This window comes from Saccoglossus kowalevskii, chromosome 5 (genome assembly GCF_978046115.1).
Source record: "Saccoglossus kowalevskii chromosome 5, keSacKowa6.1, whole genome shotgun sequence".
NCBI classification, from domain to species: domain Eukaryota; kingdom Metazoa; phylum Hemichordata; class Enteropneusta; family Harrimaniidae; genus Saccoglossus; species Saccoglossus kowalevskii.
The window spans coordinates 22,823,841-22,840,510 of NC_140645.1; the positions used below are offsets into that span (position 1 = coordinate 22,823,841).

General features: G+C 35.6%; 1 protein-coding gene across 2 annotated transcripts in view; it reads left to right on the top strand.

Annotated features, from left to right (window-relative positions):
- The window catches only part of gsk3b (glycogen synthase kinase 3 beta), a 29,863-nt gene that overhangs the window by 9,235 nt on the left and 3,958 nt on the right, over nt 1–16,670 (top strand). The window contains 6 exon segments of one of the 2 annotated variants that reach the window (NM_001165026.1): nt 7,367–7,560; nt 11,561–11,644; nt 12,769–12,879; nt 13,724–13,854; nt 15,511–15,617; nt 16,261–16,454. In NM_001165026.1, coding sequence (NP_001158498.1) covers nt 7,367–7,560; nt 11,561–11,644; nt 12,769–12,879; nt 13,724–13,854; nt 15,511–15,617; nt 16,261–16,454 — 821 coding nt within the window. 2 annotated transcript variants of the gene reach the window in all.

Here is a 16,670-nt window from a genome sequence, read left to right on the forward strand (position 1 = left end):
CTTCAGTTAGGTTTCCATGGTTGTTTAAGTTTGTCTATTGGAATTTAACATAAGGTGTGCATATTGATCACTGAAACCAGTTATAAAATTGTTAACAGAATTGATCATGTTCAGAAATAAATATTTTAAAAAAACAGATGCAGTAATTTAGCAGATAGACACTTGCAGTAGAGTTATTAACCACAATTTACATACCAGTGGCGGTGGGGACGGTCGCCCCCAAAAAAAAATAGATCATGGGGGCGATAAAATAAGGTGAAACACTCATCTATCTATATTTGTCACTAAAATCCACCGCAAATGTCTGTAGAAATGCACATCGTGCGGCCCTTCTGTGAAAGGCTCCGAAACCTTCTACACTTCCAAGTTGTGAACTCCTCTGAACCTTTACAATATGCGGAGGAGTCATGTGATGGAAACATCGTTTCAGAGGGTCTAGATTTCAAAGAAAGGTTGTCCCTCGATTTGTTGACATTTACATAAAATCTTCGCCCCCCACATTCAAAAAAAGGTGCCTCGACATACATAATCACAAGGGTGATAACAGTTGTAAACGCAAATTGTAATTGTATTGACTTTTTCCAAAAAAAGGACCGTTCAATCGGAAGCACATCTCAAATAGAACCAAAAAACATTTTTTGTTGTTGTTGTATACTTAAAAATACCTTGGTAATTTACATAATTGTGTATGCTACTAATAAAGCTAATACAGTACCTTGTTTTCTTCCCCATGGTTTTAGTACTTATAATATTGACTTTATTTTAATACTTACTGTACAATCTGTTTTAGAAGCCGCAGCTTCTATTAAAATGGTACAATTCAACAGAGGGTATGTGGCCTCTATTAAAACATCCGCACATATATGAGAAATGTGAATTTTTTGTGTCTCAATTGTTCACACAAAAAATGGGTGCGACTTTTTTTAGGACTGTGGCTTCTAATACAGGTTTTATGGTACTCATTCTAATTTGGTTTCTTCATGTTTTAATTATTAAAACAGGGTTTCTAAGTGTGGTAAAAGTGTGAATTCAAACAAAAATGGCCAACTGGCAGCCATTTTGTTTTTGTTATTACCGATTCCTCACATTTACACAAAGTTTACACAAAAATACTATACTCATTGGTAATACCATAAGTTGTGTGACCTGATCAAGTTAGTTGAATAACAAGTTTTTCGGTCTGAAATCCTAAAATCGCCGTCTGTAAATGTGTCCATAATCATTTCTCACAGATTAAACAAAAGCTTTCTATCCAGATCATACATACTGGGTTTCAGATGCTTGTCAATTTAACAACTGTTTCTCTGAGATGGCTTGCCTGGTTTTGTTAAAACTCAGTACAATGTTTCAACATGCTGGATTTTGGTTGCATGTAACATTTTTTTGTGCTTCAACCATATATTCTCAACCCATTCAAGTATTTTACCAGCAATGAATGATGTCATCAGACCATTATTTAGCGACACCCATGCTGCTATCAGGTATAAAACTGGGCCATAAAGCATATCATGTGAAGATAAGCATTCAGAAAATATTTAAAATTTGTACAAAACCAACAGAGAGCTGAATGATAGTTCCAAAACACCAATAGTCTTTTACCGAGTGTAACTGTTATAGTGGTATTGATTTTTCATCCCTAAGAATTTAGCTGTAAACGATTTATTTTTTCACTGCTAGTAATGTTAGTGAATTTGATAATAGATGATTTTTAGTCAAATTTGTTTTGAGAAAATTGGTCATAAATCATAGGTGAATCGATGAGAATTTGTACAAATGGCGAAAACCGCTGTTCCATACTCGCAGAATGCAGGTTTAACGTGCTGAATAGGAATGGTTGGAGAGCAGACGATCTCCTGTCAGCATGTATAATCAAGGCTAAATTGTAGCAATTTTCTCTGATGATTTGTCTCTCATGAATTTGAAGAAGTTTCCTCAAGTAACTGTATCTTTTTCCAGTCTCAATAGATGTTGCTAATGTTTCTGAATCTCAGAATAGAAATGTTGTCATTAGTGAATTGTGGATTTTTTTTGCTTTGTGCTGTAGTATTACTAGATATCAGTCACTACTCCTCTCTTAGCTGGAGGTGTGAACTGATTTCATTGATTCACGTGAATATGTTTCTCTAGTTGGACAAACCATCAATTAAATAAAACAGCCAGTACATGGCATGAAAGAGTAAAAAAGGTAGCCTTTTGACATGAAATATTATATGCTAGTAGCTTGTTGCCTAGGTTGCGATAGAAAATGGCAGACAAATGTATGGACATAATGTTAATCTGCCAGCATGTATCATATGGTAAGAATACTGTCATTCAATTTGGTGATGCATATTTTTTACATGAGTTGTGGAACAGTTTCAAAAATCTCTGGGGAGGAGGGGGGGGGGTCTCAGTGACTCATAGAATTACATCATGAACACCAGAAAGTGTATGGCTTTACTTTTGAAAGTCCACCTCTGAGTTGAATATAGCCATGCGTGTCGTGTTGTCTGGGGAATGTAGAAATGTGTAATTGCATAATAGACTCCAACAATAGAGCTTTGTTTCTTTGATGTTTCACTGTTAGTATATGTAAACCACTCCCTTGGAATTCTGGTCAAATTTAGCATAGGTCATGCCTAGCCCCAAATTGGATGTAGATGACTACTGTAAATACTAGTGTTTTTATGCGATACTTGTGATGATAGATTGCCCATGTGTTGAGAAACACAAATAGGAAATGCACTATTGATTATCAGCTAAGTTGCCTGACATGCAGATTGAGATGTTATATGTTGAATGTCCCCATATTAGTTGCCCTGGCATCCCTTTATGCAATGCTGTTTTAAATGTCTGTGCTAAAGACAAGGTCAAGTCTGGGAAGTGCACAATAGACTGTGTCAAGTACTCTTGTCCACATGGGCACCACATGCCTATCATCTCTTTATGAAACAAACAGTGGTCTTGTTGACTCTGTGCCAAGTCAGTGCTTGGTATGTGTCTTACAGATTCCATAAGCAGTTCAACTCTCATCTGGACTGGATCATGAAGTCTCTTGATGGTAATGTCCCCGTTTATTATTAACTTGCTGTATTGCTCTCAATATGTTATGGCTTCGATGTTACCAAAGCGTCAGCTTGTTTTTGAGACGTACTTATTTTTTAAGGGTACTCTGTACACTCTGAACCATGCTCATATTAGTAGTAATATTTGTGTCATGGTGTCAGACACATTTGTTATATGCTTAGACAGTTTAGTCTATCAAATCCTTTTGTCAGGTGACCCAGTTTTCATCTTATATTGGTTGTGCATTTCCTGTTTGGGTATTTTGTCCTTTAGTTGACAAAATCTCCATACATATTTACAGCAGCTTGACTTAAAAGGAACTGAGAGCCATTGCTAGGGTCCATTATCAATCCTTCACAGGACTTTGAATACATAAATCAACCAGGATTTAAAATCAGTCTCAATAATTAATAACAGTTGAGCTTACAAAGAGTCGGTTTTCAATTCCTAGGATCGCACTATAGAATTGTGACATCTTTCTCTATGCCTTGCCATTTGAACATGTCCTGGCACTTAAAAATGACTCTCCTGAACGCAATTGAATTGGGAAGTTAAGTTAGCTCGTCTGGTTATTGATGTTGGAGAGTTATACTCTCTTAAAAAATGAAGTCTGATTTGTCTCAAGTGTGTTTCAGAGTTTTATTTAATTTTTTAGTTTAAGGTCATAAGTACGGCCTCTCTGATGAATATGTGGGAAATAATTTTTTTTATTTCCTCTGTGTTAAAAATCCTTCATTTATTGCTGTGTTGTTTATTAGACTGTTCCAGGCTATAATTAATATGACTGATGCAGACTTGATTACTTACCAATGAGTCATAAGAACATTCAGTAATGTCAATTGACATAGCCAAGTGAAGCAATTAGATTTTGCAGGCTGCTATTGAGTGAGACTCATTACTCCAACTCTCAAGGTCACGGAAATAAGCCGCCACAGTCGGTACATCTTTGTGTGGATTACGAGATTCTATAAGTAGAAACAGCACAAGTTTGTCACCATGTTGCCATGGCAATGGCGGCTGCTGATTGAGAAAGGTCACTTTAGGACACATTCTACGTCATTGGTAATGTCAACAGAAATAAAGGCAGTGAAATAAACATTTAAATGAGACTGAAACTAGATTGTGTAAAATGCTGCTAAATTGTACTGCTTTGGATATTTTATTAAATGAGGTGCACATTCTATTACATGCATGAAGTGAAAATGATGTATTGCTGTGATAAAATGGTCATTGATGTTTATTGATACTATTACCCTTCTTACATTGTGGCCTTTTTTTCCGTTTGTCTGTTTTAAAAAAAACAAAAAAACAATATCACTGTGGTTTGATTTACTTATATTAAAAAACCTACAAGGCTATGTCAAACAAGTAAAAATACAGCGATTTGACACTTGTTTCAATATTCATGAGTTGGAACACCATGAATAAAATTGAACAAATCAGCATTTCTTTTATTTTATTTCGAAAAAATTTAACACCCTTATGCTAATACATATCATTGAATTTGTCAATGTTTGCTGTTTTCTTCAGTGTGCCAGCTGCTGATGTATAGCAGGACGTGCATATTTCCTTTTTGATGTCTCTCTGAACAGTAGTAATAGTGAATTCATATAATATGAGGTTGTTAGGAGGATACCGAAAAGTCTGTAGAAGACAATACCAAAAAGTCTGTAGAAGACGCGCAGCAGAAGTTTATGCGTCTATGTACTGTCTGAGTGCATACTCTGAGGTATCATCGTAATAACCTTATTATTATACATCTTTTCCGCCCAAGGATACGTCATGGGAATGCCGAAATATAAAAAGTTTAGAATAGATTTAGCTTCTTTATATGGGGTCCGGTCAAACTCTGGGGGCAGCCATGTTTGTTTTTATTATTAGAGGACGCTTATGTACATAATTGTTCTATTTGGAATTCACATTTCTTTATGTGGTAGGATGAAAATACCCAGCGCAATATCACAAAATTACAGCATGCTTTAACTCATGCCGTTACGATGACAGATGTATAACATTGTATGTTAACAGTATTTTAGACTGAGATTTCATTAGACTTTACCAGCTGTAAACACCTCAGAGCATTGTACAAGACTAGTTAGTTTGATAACCAATTTGCTGCTGTTGAACAATTTAGTCAGCACTGTCTTATGTGATGTGAATAATATTGGTTCAACCAGTGCAGTAATCAGGCCCCGCTCTTCCCATCTTTCTCTCGCGCAGTTGCATCAAGGTGTTTGCGAGAACTGTGACTGCACTGAATAGCGTTTTGATTTTGTTATTAACTTCACACTGACTTACTGGCCCTGCGGCAAGCATGAAAACTGTGCCAGTTGTCACCTGTGAACGCACTACAGACATTGAGTGTCACAGTTCTACATTTTTGTAAAGATGGTACATGAAGGCATGTGTGAACGTTCCAAGACTGATAGTTAACAGGATACTATACAAGGATTGTATGACCTAGTAATGCCATGCCATACTATGGGGGACCACTGTAAAAATTGTTCTCATTAGAGATGTGCACGATTTCATAATAAGAGACTGTTTACAAGGACAACATTTCACATTAGTCTCCCGACCTTCCCCTCCCCCAGTGAAAAATCCTCTGCTTTAATATTTCATGCGTTTTTTCATGTTGTGTATATAGAAATTGTAGATGAGTCCCTCTTATAATTCTGCATAATGTGCCATTACAGGAATATATTGCTAATGCTATAATTTCTCATTTGGCTTCAAATTCACTATTTTTGCTTAATGAAACCAAATTGGTGAAACCTTCAAAAATTCATGTGAATATGTAAAAATACAATAGGACTCAATGTTTTCTTGGATTTTTTTTTTTAATTTAAAACATGTAGAATATGCTCAAAATATCATAATAGTGAATTCAATTGTCAGTGAAAAATAATGCTTTTGGATTCTGAAAATTTATTGGAATGGATTTATGACTTGGCAAGGTCATTAAGTGCACTGGTACATGTTATATTTAGAGGAGTTGAGTGTTTTCAATTTGTGGAATTCATTGTTGTGTGTCAATCCTTTGCCTCTTGTGTCAATCTATTAAACAATTCAGTATTGTTAATGTCCGAATAAGCGTGTCACAGAACTGTTTGCTACTTGTTATTGGTGTGGATTGATGGGACTTTTTTGGTTTTGCTTGACAAAGTGGTGTTAAAGTAAACTCTCCATGCAAGGTTGTTTTCTATTGGCTGGATTGTTCCCTGTCATGGTTGGCTAACCAATGAGGGGTAATCTATTATCTGGCCATTACTCACTTATAATATAAACGGTGGTGGAATTAGCTTTTAATAACACCAGCTAATTCCCCTGCTAAATTGGAAACCCAGCTAATGAGAATCCAATCCCAAATTCAAAATTGTCATGTTCATCGTATTCTGGGTAAATTTTTTTATTCCTTATCATGAAAAAATATTATCATACTAAATACTTATTAAGTTAAATCTATTTTTTTTTCTAAGTTTGCATCCTATTAGCCTTAATTATCATTAACAATACTGTATTTGTTCTGATATAAGCACATCTTTGTGTAAATCAAAAATTACTTATTTTAACGACAGAATCACCCCTTTGAGGCATTACTATTTAGTGCAAATATGGATATTACATTTTCAGTTCTTGTCAGCAAGCAGAATTTCAAAATGGGAATATTATTTTCACCACAGAAGCCAATTGTTAAAGCAGACTCTTGTTTCCTGATTGAAATCTGGTGACAGGTACCTGTAATTATGAAAGTATGCAAAAACTGACATTGTTTTAAATTTGGTCAGAACGTCTTTTTAAATGTACTGAAACTGGTGAAATTCTGTGTTCATACTGATTTGATGAGTGTGTCTGTGTACTTATCCCTTGATAGTAGACACAGCGGTGTTATTACATCTATAGATGACTTTAACACATGTGTGAAATACTAAATATGTTGCACATATATTTTTATCAGAGGTAAATGACTTTCACTTCTACGCAGTGTTTAGTTTTGACCAGTTTCGCTAGACTGTTGTTTACATCCCTTTTGCAACGCATAAACGCAGTGCTCACGTGAGGAGTAATCCTTTATATCCAGATTATTTTTATTTTTTACAAAAATGGCTGACTAACCAAAATGGTTGTATGACCATTTTGGCTCAATGACTACTTTTTTCCTTACTACAGTGCTCACCTTGAACCGCTAGACTCTTCGAGTCAGCTGAAATGGGCAACAAGGAGTTATTGATATGCAAAATAGGTATATTGTAATTATTACTGATCCATTGCCAACTTGAGAAATATTAATTTATAATTTTTTGCTGTGATTTGTTGACAGGTGATAAAGACGGTAGCAAAGTAACGACAGTCGTAGCAACTCCTGGCGCTGGACCTGATCGGCCACAAGAAGTCTCGTATACAGATACTAAAGCTATCGGCAATGGTTCATTTGGGGTAGTTTATCAGGCAAAATTATGCGACACTGCTGAATTAGTTGCTATTAAGAAAGTATTACAAGATAAGCGATTTAAAGTAAGTGTTGGTTTAGTATTTCCTAGCTAGTCTTCTGCCCGTGCTTTTTAAGCATGGTGGTTTAGGGCTTGAACGTTGGAGTTGAAGGGGTACAAATTTGTAAGGCAAAATTTGGTAGTAATATTGCTTTGGTGTAAATGATAATGGTATAGTGAAAATCTGAGTTAACGGCTCCACACAGTGATTGTTGTTGTGTTCAGAGATTCTCTGGAATATCAGTTTCTTTAATCACTGTGTTCTCCTCAGATGATGTCCTTGAACCATTTGACCCCAAACCATTGTAATCCATCTGCTTGTTCTCAGGGTAATCCAGATTACTGTAAAATACTATATTTAGTTGAATGTGAAATATAGAAAAAAAGGTATATTCGCTGGATTTTATTTTCACGGAATCATTCCTTCAGTGAAAATTAATTCCAAGCATAAATAAAGTATTTTACAGTATCATGAATGTATCATGCCTTCCACCAATCTATGTCTCATCTCATCTCTTCAAATTAGCTTGTGACTTATAGCATGTTTCTACTTCTGTTTATCTATTGGGCTTGCATCATTTACCATTCTAGTGTTTCTTCTGTTCTTGCGCCAAACATTAACCAATTGTCCTGTTTCCTACTGAAATGCTATTGGTGTATGTTTAGATAGACCTGTGTAAACTAACATTTCTTGTATTGCGTGGTGTGTTGTGTAGGCTGCGTTTATCTTTTTCTTTCATCTCCTCGGACCTTCTAACTTCTGACTTGATTATGTATAGAACTTTGAATGCTGGGAGCTCTCACCAGATTTGTCAACCAATCAAAATGTGCCTTATCAAGCAAACAGCATAAATTATCCAAATTATATCATTAATTTCTATTCATTGATGATCAAACAATAATTTCGATACAGACTGTGTGTGAGGAGTTGTTTTGCATAAAAAATTAGTTTCTAGACTTTTCTTTAGTCTCGTCCGCTTGTGACAAGATTACCTAAAAGTGATCTATTTATTATAATCCATTAGCCAACACATCTATCAATCATACACATTGTCTGACATTATTATAAGTACTTTTCATATTCAGGACTGGGCAGATTATATGACAATTATCATTATCGTGACTGCTTTACGAATATAATTCTTCTGGTTCTGCGTCATACTTCATCTTGAGACTGTAACCAAGGTTTCCGTAAAGTTGCATCGGTAAAAGGATAGTGCTCTTACTGACAGCATTTTTTAAATGCAGTTGTATTTTTGCTTTCTCCTTTTTTGGTGTAGGATAGAAATGTTGTTTGTTGTGATGTTTAATGCATCCATATCTAAAATAAGATAAAGTCACCTGTTGATGTGCCATTTCTTCAACGAAAACAAAAATTACTATGAACAATACTTTTATATAAATTTCTAAATTTGAATTATGAACAATTCTTTGATGCATCTCGGAGCAGGCACTATCTTTAGTGAGATGGCTATTCATTGTAAACAATTTTGTTCGTCAACTTTGAATCTTAGTCTTGGAAACAAGATGATGTAATAGTAATACCTCTACAGTCTCGGGACTGTAAGATTTAATAGCAGTCTAATAGTGGAATAATTCAGAAGAATTATTGCAAATGATAATACCATTGCAGCTGTTGTCATGTAACAACATTTGATAATAGAATCGTCTATAGTGTTTTGTGTCCGGTATTATATGGCTTACACATACAGAAATATTTTTTTGTTTGTTTTTTATGCTTGGGATGGTTGTTTCGTTTTTAGAATTATGCAACTTGCTGGTTGATATCTCTGTTGCAAATATTGCTTCATTGTCCCAATTGTTCCACTGTATTTTATGTTGAATTCTTGTTGCAGTCAGAGTTGATGTTATTGACCTGATAGGCTGGTGCCGCTAAACCACACAGGTCAATGTTTTATAAGCAGTTTCACCTCAAACTGTTTGAATAATGTCTTGTTGCTCGGCATCAGTTACAGTTTATTTATTTATTTTTTATTCCTACCTATTACGCTTGTACAAGTACTTATAAATGACTCTTTTTTCACTTTTCATTTCCATCCTATCGATCTAATTTATGAATTTCAGTGATATTGCTCCTTCCACATATGCATGCAACAAAATTACACAAGCACAAATGTAAACTCAGGAAAAATTATTTCATCGAAAATAGCTAAAATTGTTGATACCTATATCAAGGTGCTGCCAAGGTGACCTCTCATTCACAGTCTTCACTGTGGTTATTTATCAGGGCCATCAACAAATCAGTAATCCTTTTTGATTATTGGCCTTAGATGAAACCCAATGTATTATTGACTATGATGTGGGAATATTGATGTCCATGCTTGTACCTTTAGGGTGTCTATAGTATCAGTACTCCACAGTAGTTGTAGTGCCATTGATTGGTCTGTTACTGTCCAGGTGATATCGACGAGAATTTAAATCGATATAATCACTAACACAATTTATTAGTTGTGTCGCGTAGTCAGATATTACTAAATATGGTTGGTATAGCCTTTGTTTTTTCAATTCTGAATAAATCAACTACCCAGTAAAACAGAACTATCTCAGTTTGTTTCAGTCGCAATGTAGATTGTATCGGCTCAGTAATTCTCCTTGATTCACGTCATCTTGTAACTGATCATCTTTTCTGAGTAGTTTATTTATAATGTATAACATTTTCTCTTTGGATTCTAACTGGGTATGGTTTTGAAAAGGTTGTAGCTCCACGATAATGATGGGAATACCAACAACTTCTCTGTTTTCAGTGCCCAGTTTGTAGATAGGATGGTTACTCATAAAATGTAGTTTGCTGTGAAGACATGTACTGTATTTGTGCATGTGCTTATATAGATGACGGAGGTATATCCATGGTTAAAATGATGTATACTAATGTGAAGAACTCTGACTGGGCTGCATAGGGCAGGGCTATGTTGGGTTGAGTAGGGAAGGGCTGGGCAATGCTGGGCAAGACTGGGCAGGGCTATGTTGGGTTGAGTAGGGAAGGGCTGGGCAATGCTGGGCAAGACTGGGCAGGGCAATGTTGGGTTGAGTAGGGAAGGGCTGGGCAATGCTGGGCAAGACTGGGCAGGGCAATGTTGGGTTGCGTGGGGAAGGGCTGGGCAATGCTGGACAAGACTGGGCAGGGCAATGTTGGGTTGAGTGGGGCTGGGCAATGCTGGGGAGGGCATGGCTGGATAGGGCTAATCGTCATAAACATGCAGGTTTCACTGTATTGGGAAAATAACAGTTTCTCCATATATTTAAATAAATTAACCCCCCACTCCATTCAACTCTAAATTTTGATACAATTTCTGTTTATTTACGTAGATACCGTAATTGCTGTGATAGAAGAGAGCACAGACAAAACATAGCATTTTTTTTTGTATCAAGGAACATGCTTGTAACTAACTTTCCAAACTTTCTCAGTATTACTCTCATAGATTTATCAAATCTGAATTGTAATACCATTTTATAGTGTATTCTGTGCAACTTTTTTGGTAGATTTCATATGTAATTTGTGTATTGAGAACTTGTGATATGTGAGTCAGCTTGGTATTCTGATGTCACACAATTTTGCTAATACTGAATATGATAAACGGAAATTGTGAAAATTTTTATTTGACTCACGATATTTCAGTGAATTTAGAGCTTTGTAAGTACCATTCATAATGCTACAGGACTTGCAAGATTTTCGAAGAACACTCTGTTCAAGACAAAATTTGAACAAATTTAGCCTGTAGGCATAATATATAAAATACTGCAAATGCATTCACTAAATTAAATTAACATGAACTTGTAGGATAACTATAATACTGCATGTTTCCCTGCCAAGTTTGTGAGTTTTTAAATCCAGTGAAATTGCTCAAAACATCAGAATAGTGAAAATAAATTAATTTACTGTATTTTTACAAAGGCACCAAGGAAAACTCAAGCACTTAAGACAGTTAACCCTTGATGCCTCTTTGTTGTACAATCCCTGATTTGTTTTTGTTAGATTTGTAATATTTCTTTTCATTCCTCACTAGAATCGAGAACTCCAGATAATGCGGAAATTGGATCACTGTAATATTGTTAGACTCCGATTTTTCTTCTATTCTAGCGGTGAAAAGGTGAGTAGATTTTAGTCTCTGCACTCAACTGTATCATTCTATGTACCGGATTCTGCCGTAAATTTGCCCATCCGAAAAAGTTTTTTTAAATATTTTGGCGTCCTATGTTTTACATTCATCTCACCGAAAATCAGTGAAAATAAATTCTGTACTAAAAATTCTGTTCAGCGAAAATTAATTCCTGTTAAAATAAAGTATTTTACAATAGTACTCAATTGATTGTTTACATACGATTCTATCAGAGATGCACTTCTGATTGAGTAATTATAAAAACATGTTTTCAATTGGCGTAAAATCGGCAAGAGAAGGGTTAAACAGAGAGGGTTGTTATTATTGTTATGACACCTATCCCAAAATGACCAAACGAAACAAAAAGTGACACCACTATCAGATTTTGCTCTACCATAGGTGAAACAATTCTGTAGTAGCAACTGTGGCTGAAACTATTTTAACCCTTAGCGGAAGCCCAGCACAGCCAGATACAGGAATTTCATAGAAATGTAAATTGGAATAATTAGGTATGTTGCTGATGTGTCTTTCACATTAAAATAAAAATATCTGGGTGACATAGTCATCCTGCGATCAATGCAGCTTATGTTTACAATAAACAAATAAACCTCATAGTGAAAGTAAAGCCGACCTTGAAAAATTTTGACATTTTGGTAAGTCTCTGTTGGGAGGAAAATTGGACTTAATAAAATTGTCTTGAATTTATACACAATTTGCAGAAATTGGCTGCTGTTTCACGGCATGTATGGTTAAAAAACTAAAATCAGTTTCTATTGAAATTAATCTTGTCTCACAGACTGTATCCCCCAATCCCACGACTCGCCCTCTCCCATTAAATTGACATATTCTGTAAACAAAAAATTGCATTCTGGGAGTTTTCCCCGTATGTTATTGATGTCGTTAGAAAAAAAATCGCTCAGTGTATTGAATAATAAATGGTCAAGGTTTACAGAAATGAATATTTTGGTCATGGTCAGAGTTTAATATGATGTGTCCTTGGTGACAATACTTGTAATTGTTTTTGCTTTTATCTTTAATACCATATTGTACCCCAGCTGTTCGTTCTTTGTTCGCTTCATTTTTATCAACAATTCTTTACTATTTTTTTTTTGCAGAAAGATGAAGTATATTTGAATTTAGTTTTGGATTATGTTCCAGAGACTGTGTATCGAGTAGCGCGGCATTATAGCAAAAATAAACAGACTATACCAATACTATATGTCAAGGTGAGTTTTACGCACATTTTACAGATAATAGTGAAGAAGTAATCAGCGTCTTCTCAGATTTCCCTGCAGTTCTGGTTTTTATCTGAGAAATTCAGCATGGTGAAAACATGTGTTTATTAAATTTAATTTGATGAATAATGAATGCGAATACATGATGATGATGCTTACACATGCTGTATGTAAAGTCAAATATGCTCGTGAGGCTAATTTCATATATCGCATGGTTGAAATTAAAGCTTATCCACCTGTCAAGCAGATTCCCACTTGGACAGATAATTGTAGAAATCACCTGTCAGGTTAACAATATAAACTTAAATATTGCATTTGATTCATACTGAATGATTGAAATATGACTTATTTTAAAGTTCTTTAGAAATTCCAATGTAAATATGTAAGCGCATACACTACTGATAGAGCAAATACAGTTTTACTATTTTACACGATGACCATAACTTTAATTTTGCAAGGCACAGGTGATGATTGGGTCAGATAATTTGTTTTCTCCTACCAATCCAATGTAATTTTCGAGTCGTATCTTCTTTTATTTGTGCAGAAAAAAAAAAAAAAAAATTATCTGATGGCAGTCTGATTGCCAAGTTTGATGCTTCCTTTCCTGTGAGGGCGCTCTTTTAGCTTAGTTTGCACGGAAAAAATGGGGTGCAACTGAAACATCACTTTGGTTCATAAAACTTAGATTAAGTCTGCTTGTAAATATTTTCTGTTAACACAGTATCATTACTTTCAGTTTATCTTGTATCTTGACTCAAGTGTAGCTGCGTTTTTGTAAAATACCTGTTGTGATTTATGTGAATGTTATTTTTCTTTTCTCCTTTTCTCTTCTTAGTTATACATGTATCAACTATTTCGAAGTTTAGCTTATATCCACGCATTAGGTATATGTCATCGAGATATCAAACCTCAAAACCTCTTACTGGATCCGGAATCTGCGGTACTTAAGCTTTGTGATTTTGGCAGGTAAGAATAGCGCTTTTTTTTTTTAGCTTCGCTGTCGTCTTCGTTGAGCGGAGCTTATCATATGAGTGATTGTTCGTCGACATCAACTTTTTACTTTTTCAACTTCTTCTTTAAAAAGTACAAGCCTGAATGCTTCGATACTTGGTGAGAATGTACCTTGGGTAACCTCTCTCAGATTTGTTCATTTCATGATGATATCTTTAATTCTCTAATTTTGATGAATATCTTTGTCATTTTTGGTAAAAAGTGATATTTTTTAATTCTTGTTGAAAACAGCAAGTCTGATTGCTTCGATACTATACATATTGTTCATTTCCTAACGATATCTTCAGTTCTTTAATTGAAATGTGTGTTGGTAACAGCTGAGCTGTACTCTTGTTACAAATACTAGTTGAATCATGCTCATATAATGTCGATGAATGAGTTTATTTACCAACCATCAAATGACCATGATTTAAATAATTTGTATTGACATGTGAATTTGGGTAGTTTTTATATTGTCGTGAATACTCAGGGCTATTTCTAGGCAGAAATTTATTAAAAAAATTTGTATATATGAATGACGTAGGAAATATCAAAGGAAACCAAGGCAAACTCATTGGGCAGTTAAGGTCATGTTTTATGATGCCTCCGTGAAGTTCAAGCTTGGAAATTTGTAGTTGGTACATTGCTCTACCATGTACTGTACCATGGAATTAACTGTTTGATATTTAGAATGCTGGTAGTATTGCTACACAATTAATCTGTCAATTCAAAACGGCTGCAGTACAAGAAACACAATATCAGATGGCCAGTTCCAGATGTCAGTAGCCCCCCAGCCTACCCTGATAAACTACCAGAAATTGAAGACTCAAATTTAATTCAACTCTGAAAATATACACTCTATGCTCTAAAAAGTAGGAGCATTTCACAGCCAGAGTTACAGCAACTGATAGGACAGAATGGAGACATTCAGCTAGGCCCTTTGTGCCACTTGGCAACTGGAGGATAGATAGATATGACAATAGATATGAAACGAATGGCATAATGTTGAATTGCCAAAAAGGACACACTTACGTATGTACTCGCTGAGAAGAACCTGCTGTGGGATTGTAGGTGGTGATGTGATTGCTTAAAAAAGGAACTTGGTGTGCAAAGGTGACAACTTTCATGTTAGCCACAAAGCTGTAAATCAGCATTGTTTTGTGAGTGGCTCACAAGCTATAGCTTCTAGTGTAGAAAAGGAGAGGAAAGTTTTTTCCAGTGTAATCTCTGGTATTGTGGAGTCGCTCTTTAAAGGGGCACTTCCAGTTAAGCCTAAACTCATAACAAATTTACTTTCTGGATTAAAATTACAATAAAAGATAGATTAACATTGTAAACAACATAAGCAATAGTATCCCATGATTCTTTGGTGCAATCCCTGGGCTTGGAAGGTTCCCCTTTAATGACAGCTGTACAGGATGATCGTTAATGTAAATTTGCACAAGGGTTTTGGATTATCTTGGTAGATTACACTGATCCATTGCCCATCATCCCTCATGATGTGAGGTGAAATGAGGTGAAAGGAAGCATTGATAATCGAGTCATACAAGTCTATTCAGAGTATGACTTATTATCCAATTCCACAACACAACTTAGTAACACGCAAGTGTGTCGTATCGTTTTCTATTTCAGTGCGAAGCAGTTAGTACGGGGTGAACCCAATGTGTCTTATATTTGTTCACGGTACTACCGTGCTCCTGAACTCATATTTGGTGCTACTGACTACACATCAAATATTGGTATGTCATAAAAATAATTGTCATGATTAATATATGCTGTATAATACACTGCTCATGAAATACAAAGATTGCAATAGGTGATTTTCCGAACAATTGCGAGATCTCGCGAGATGCATGAAAGACGCGCGTCGAACGTCTGTCGCAAAAATCGAGCGATTTGATTTTGAACTCGAATTTCTTTATTTCGCAGCTTACATTGACCGGCCGATCTTCGACAGAGGAATATCGCTTCCGAATACCCTTACTTAATCGAAATTGCCTATCATCAAATGTGGACAGCACATTATTAAGCATGGAAATGTCCCCGAAATACTTTCGCGTTTGTCGAATCCCACGCGATGTTTGACGCGACTACGACGCTATGACCTTTGTTTGTCCTGTTTTTACGTTCGATTTCACGCATAACGCGTGATTCTTGCAGTGAACGGAAAATGGTCTATTGAAAATTTTCATTACTTCATTACAGTTGATGCACCCCCTGCTGAAAACATTATTTGATAGCCGAAATAAACGGGGGGGGAAAAATCGTTAAATATCAATATCCTAAAATCTGATTTAAACTTTCACATTTAAATTATGCATGCCAACTACCAATTCTCTAAATCATTTGTTTCCAACAATGTACACCTTTCTCTCTCCACAGATGTTTGGTCGGCAGGATGCGTTTTAGCGGAATTGTTGCTAGGTCAACCAATTTTCCCTGGCGACAGCGGGGTAGACCAACTGGTTGAAATAATCAAAGTTCTGGGCACGCCATCACGGGAACAAATACGAGAAATGAATCCTAATTATCAAGAATTTAAATTTCCACAAATTAAGCCTCATCCCTGGCCCAAGGTAGGTGTGAGTATTCTGTCAATTCCCTTACGTAGGTGTAGACGCAAAACAAAGGTTTGAAAATATGTATGTACTTGGTTGAGCTTATAAAGAGCACAAGACCATCATAAATTGGATAAGTAATCTGGTGCGGAGACAGTATACAGTATACAATATACAGTTGTAATTCTAGATAGAAACATCAAGTGTTAGACACTGGATACTTTGAATGATCAA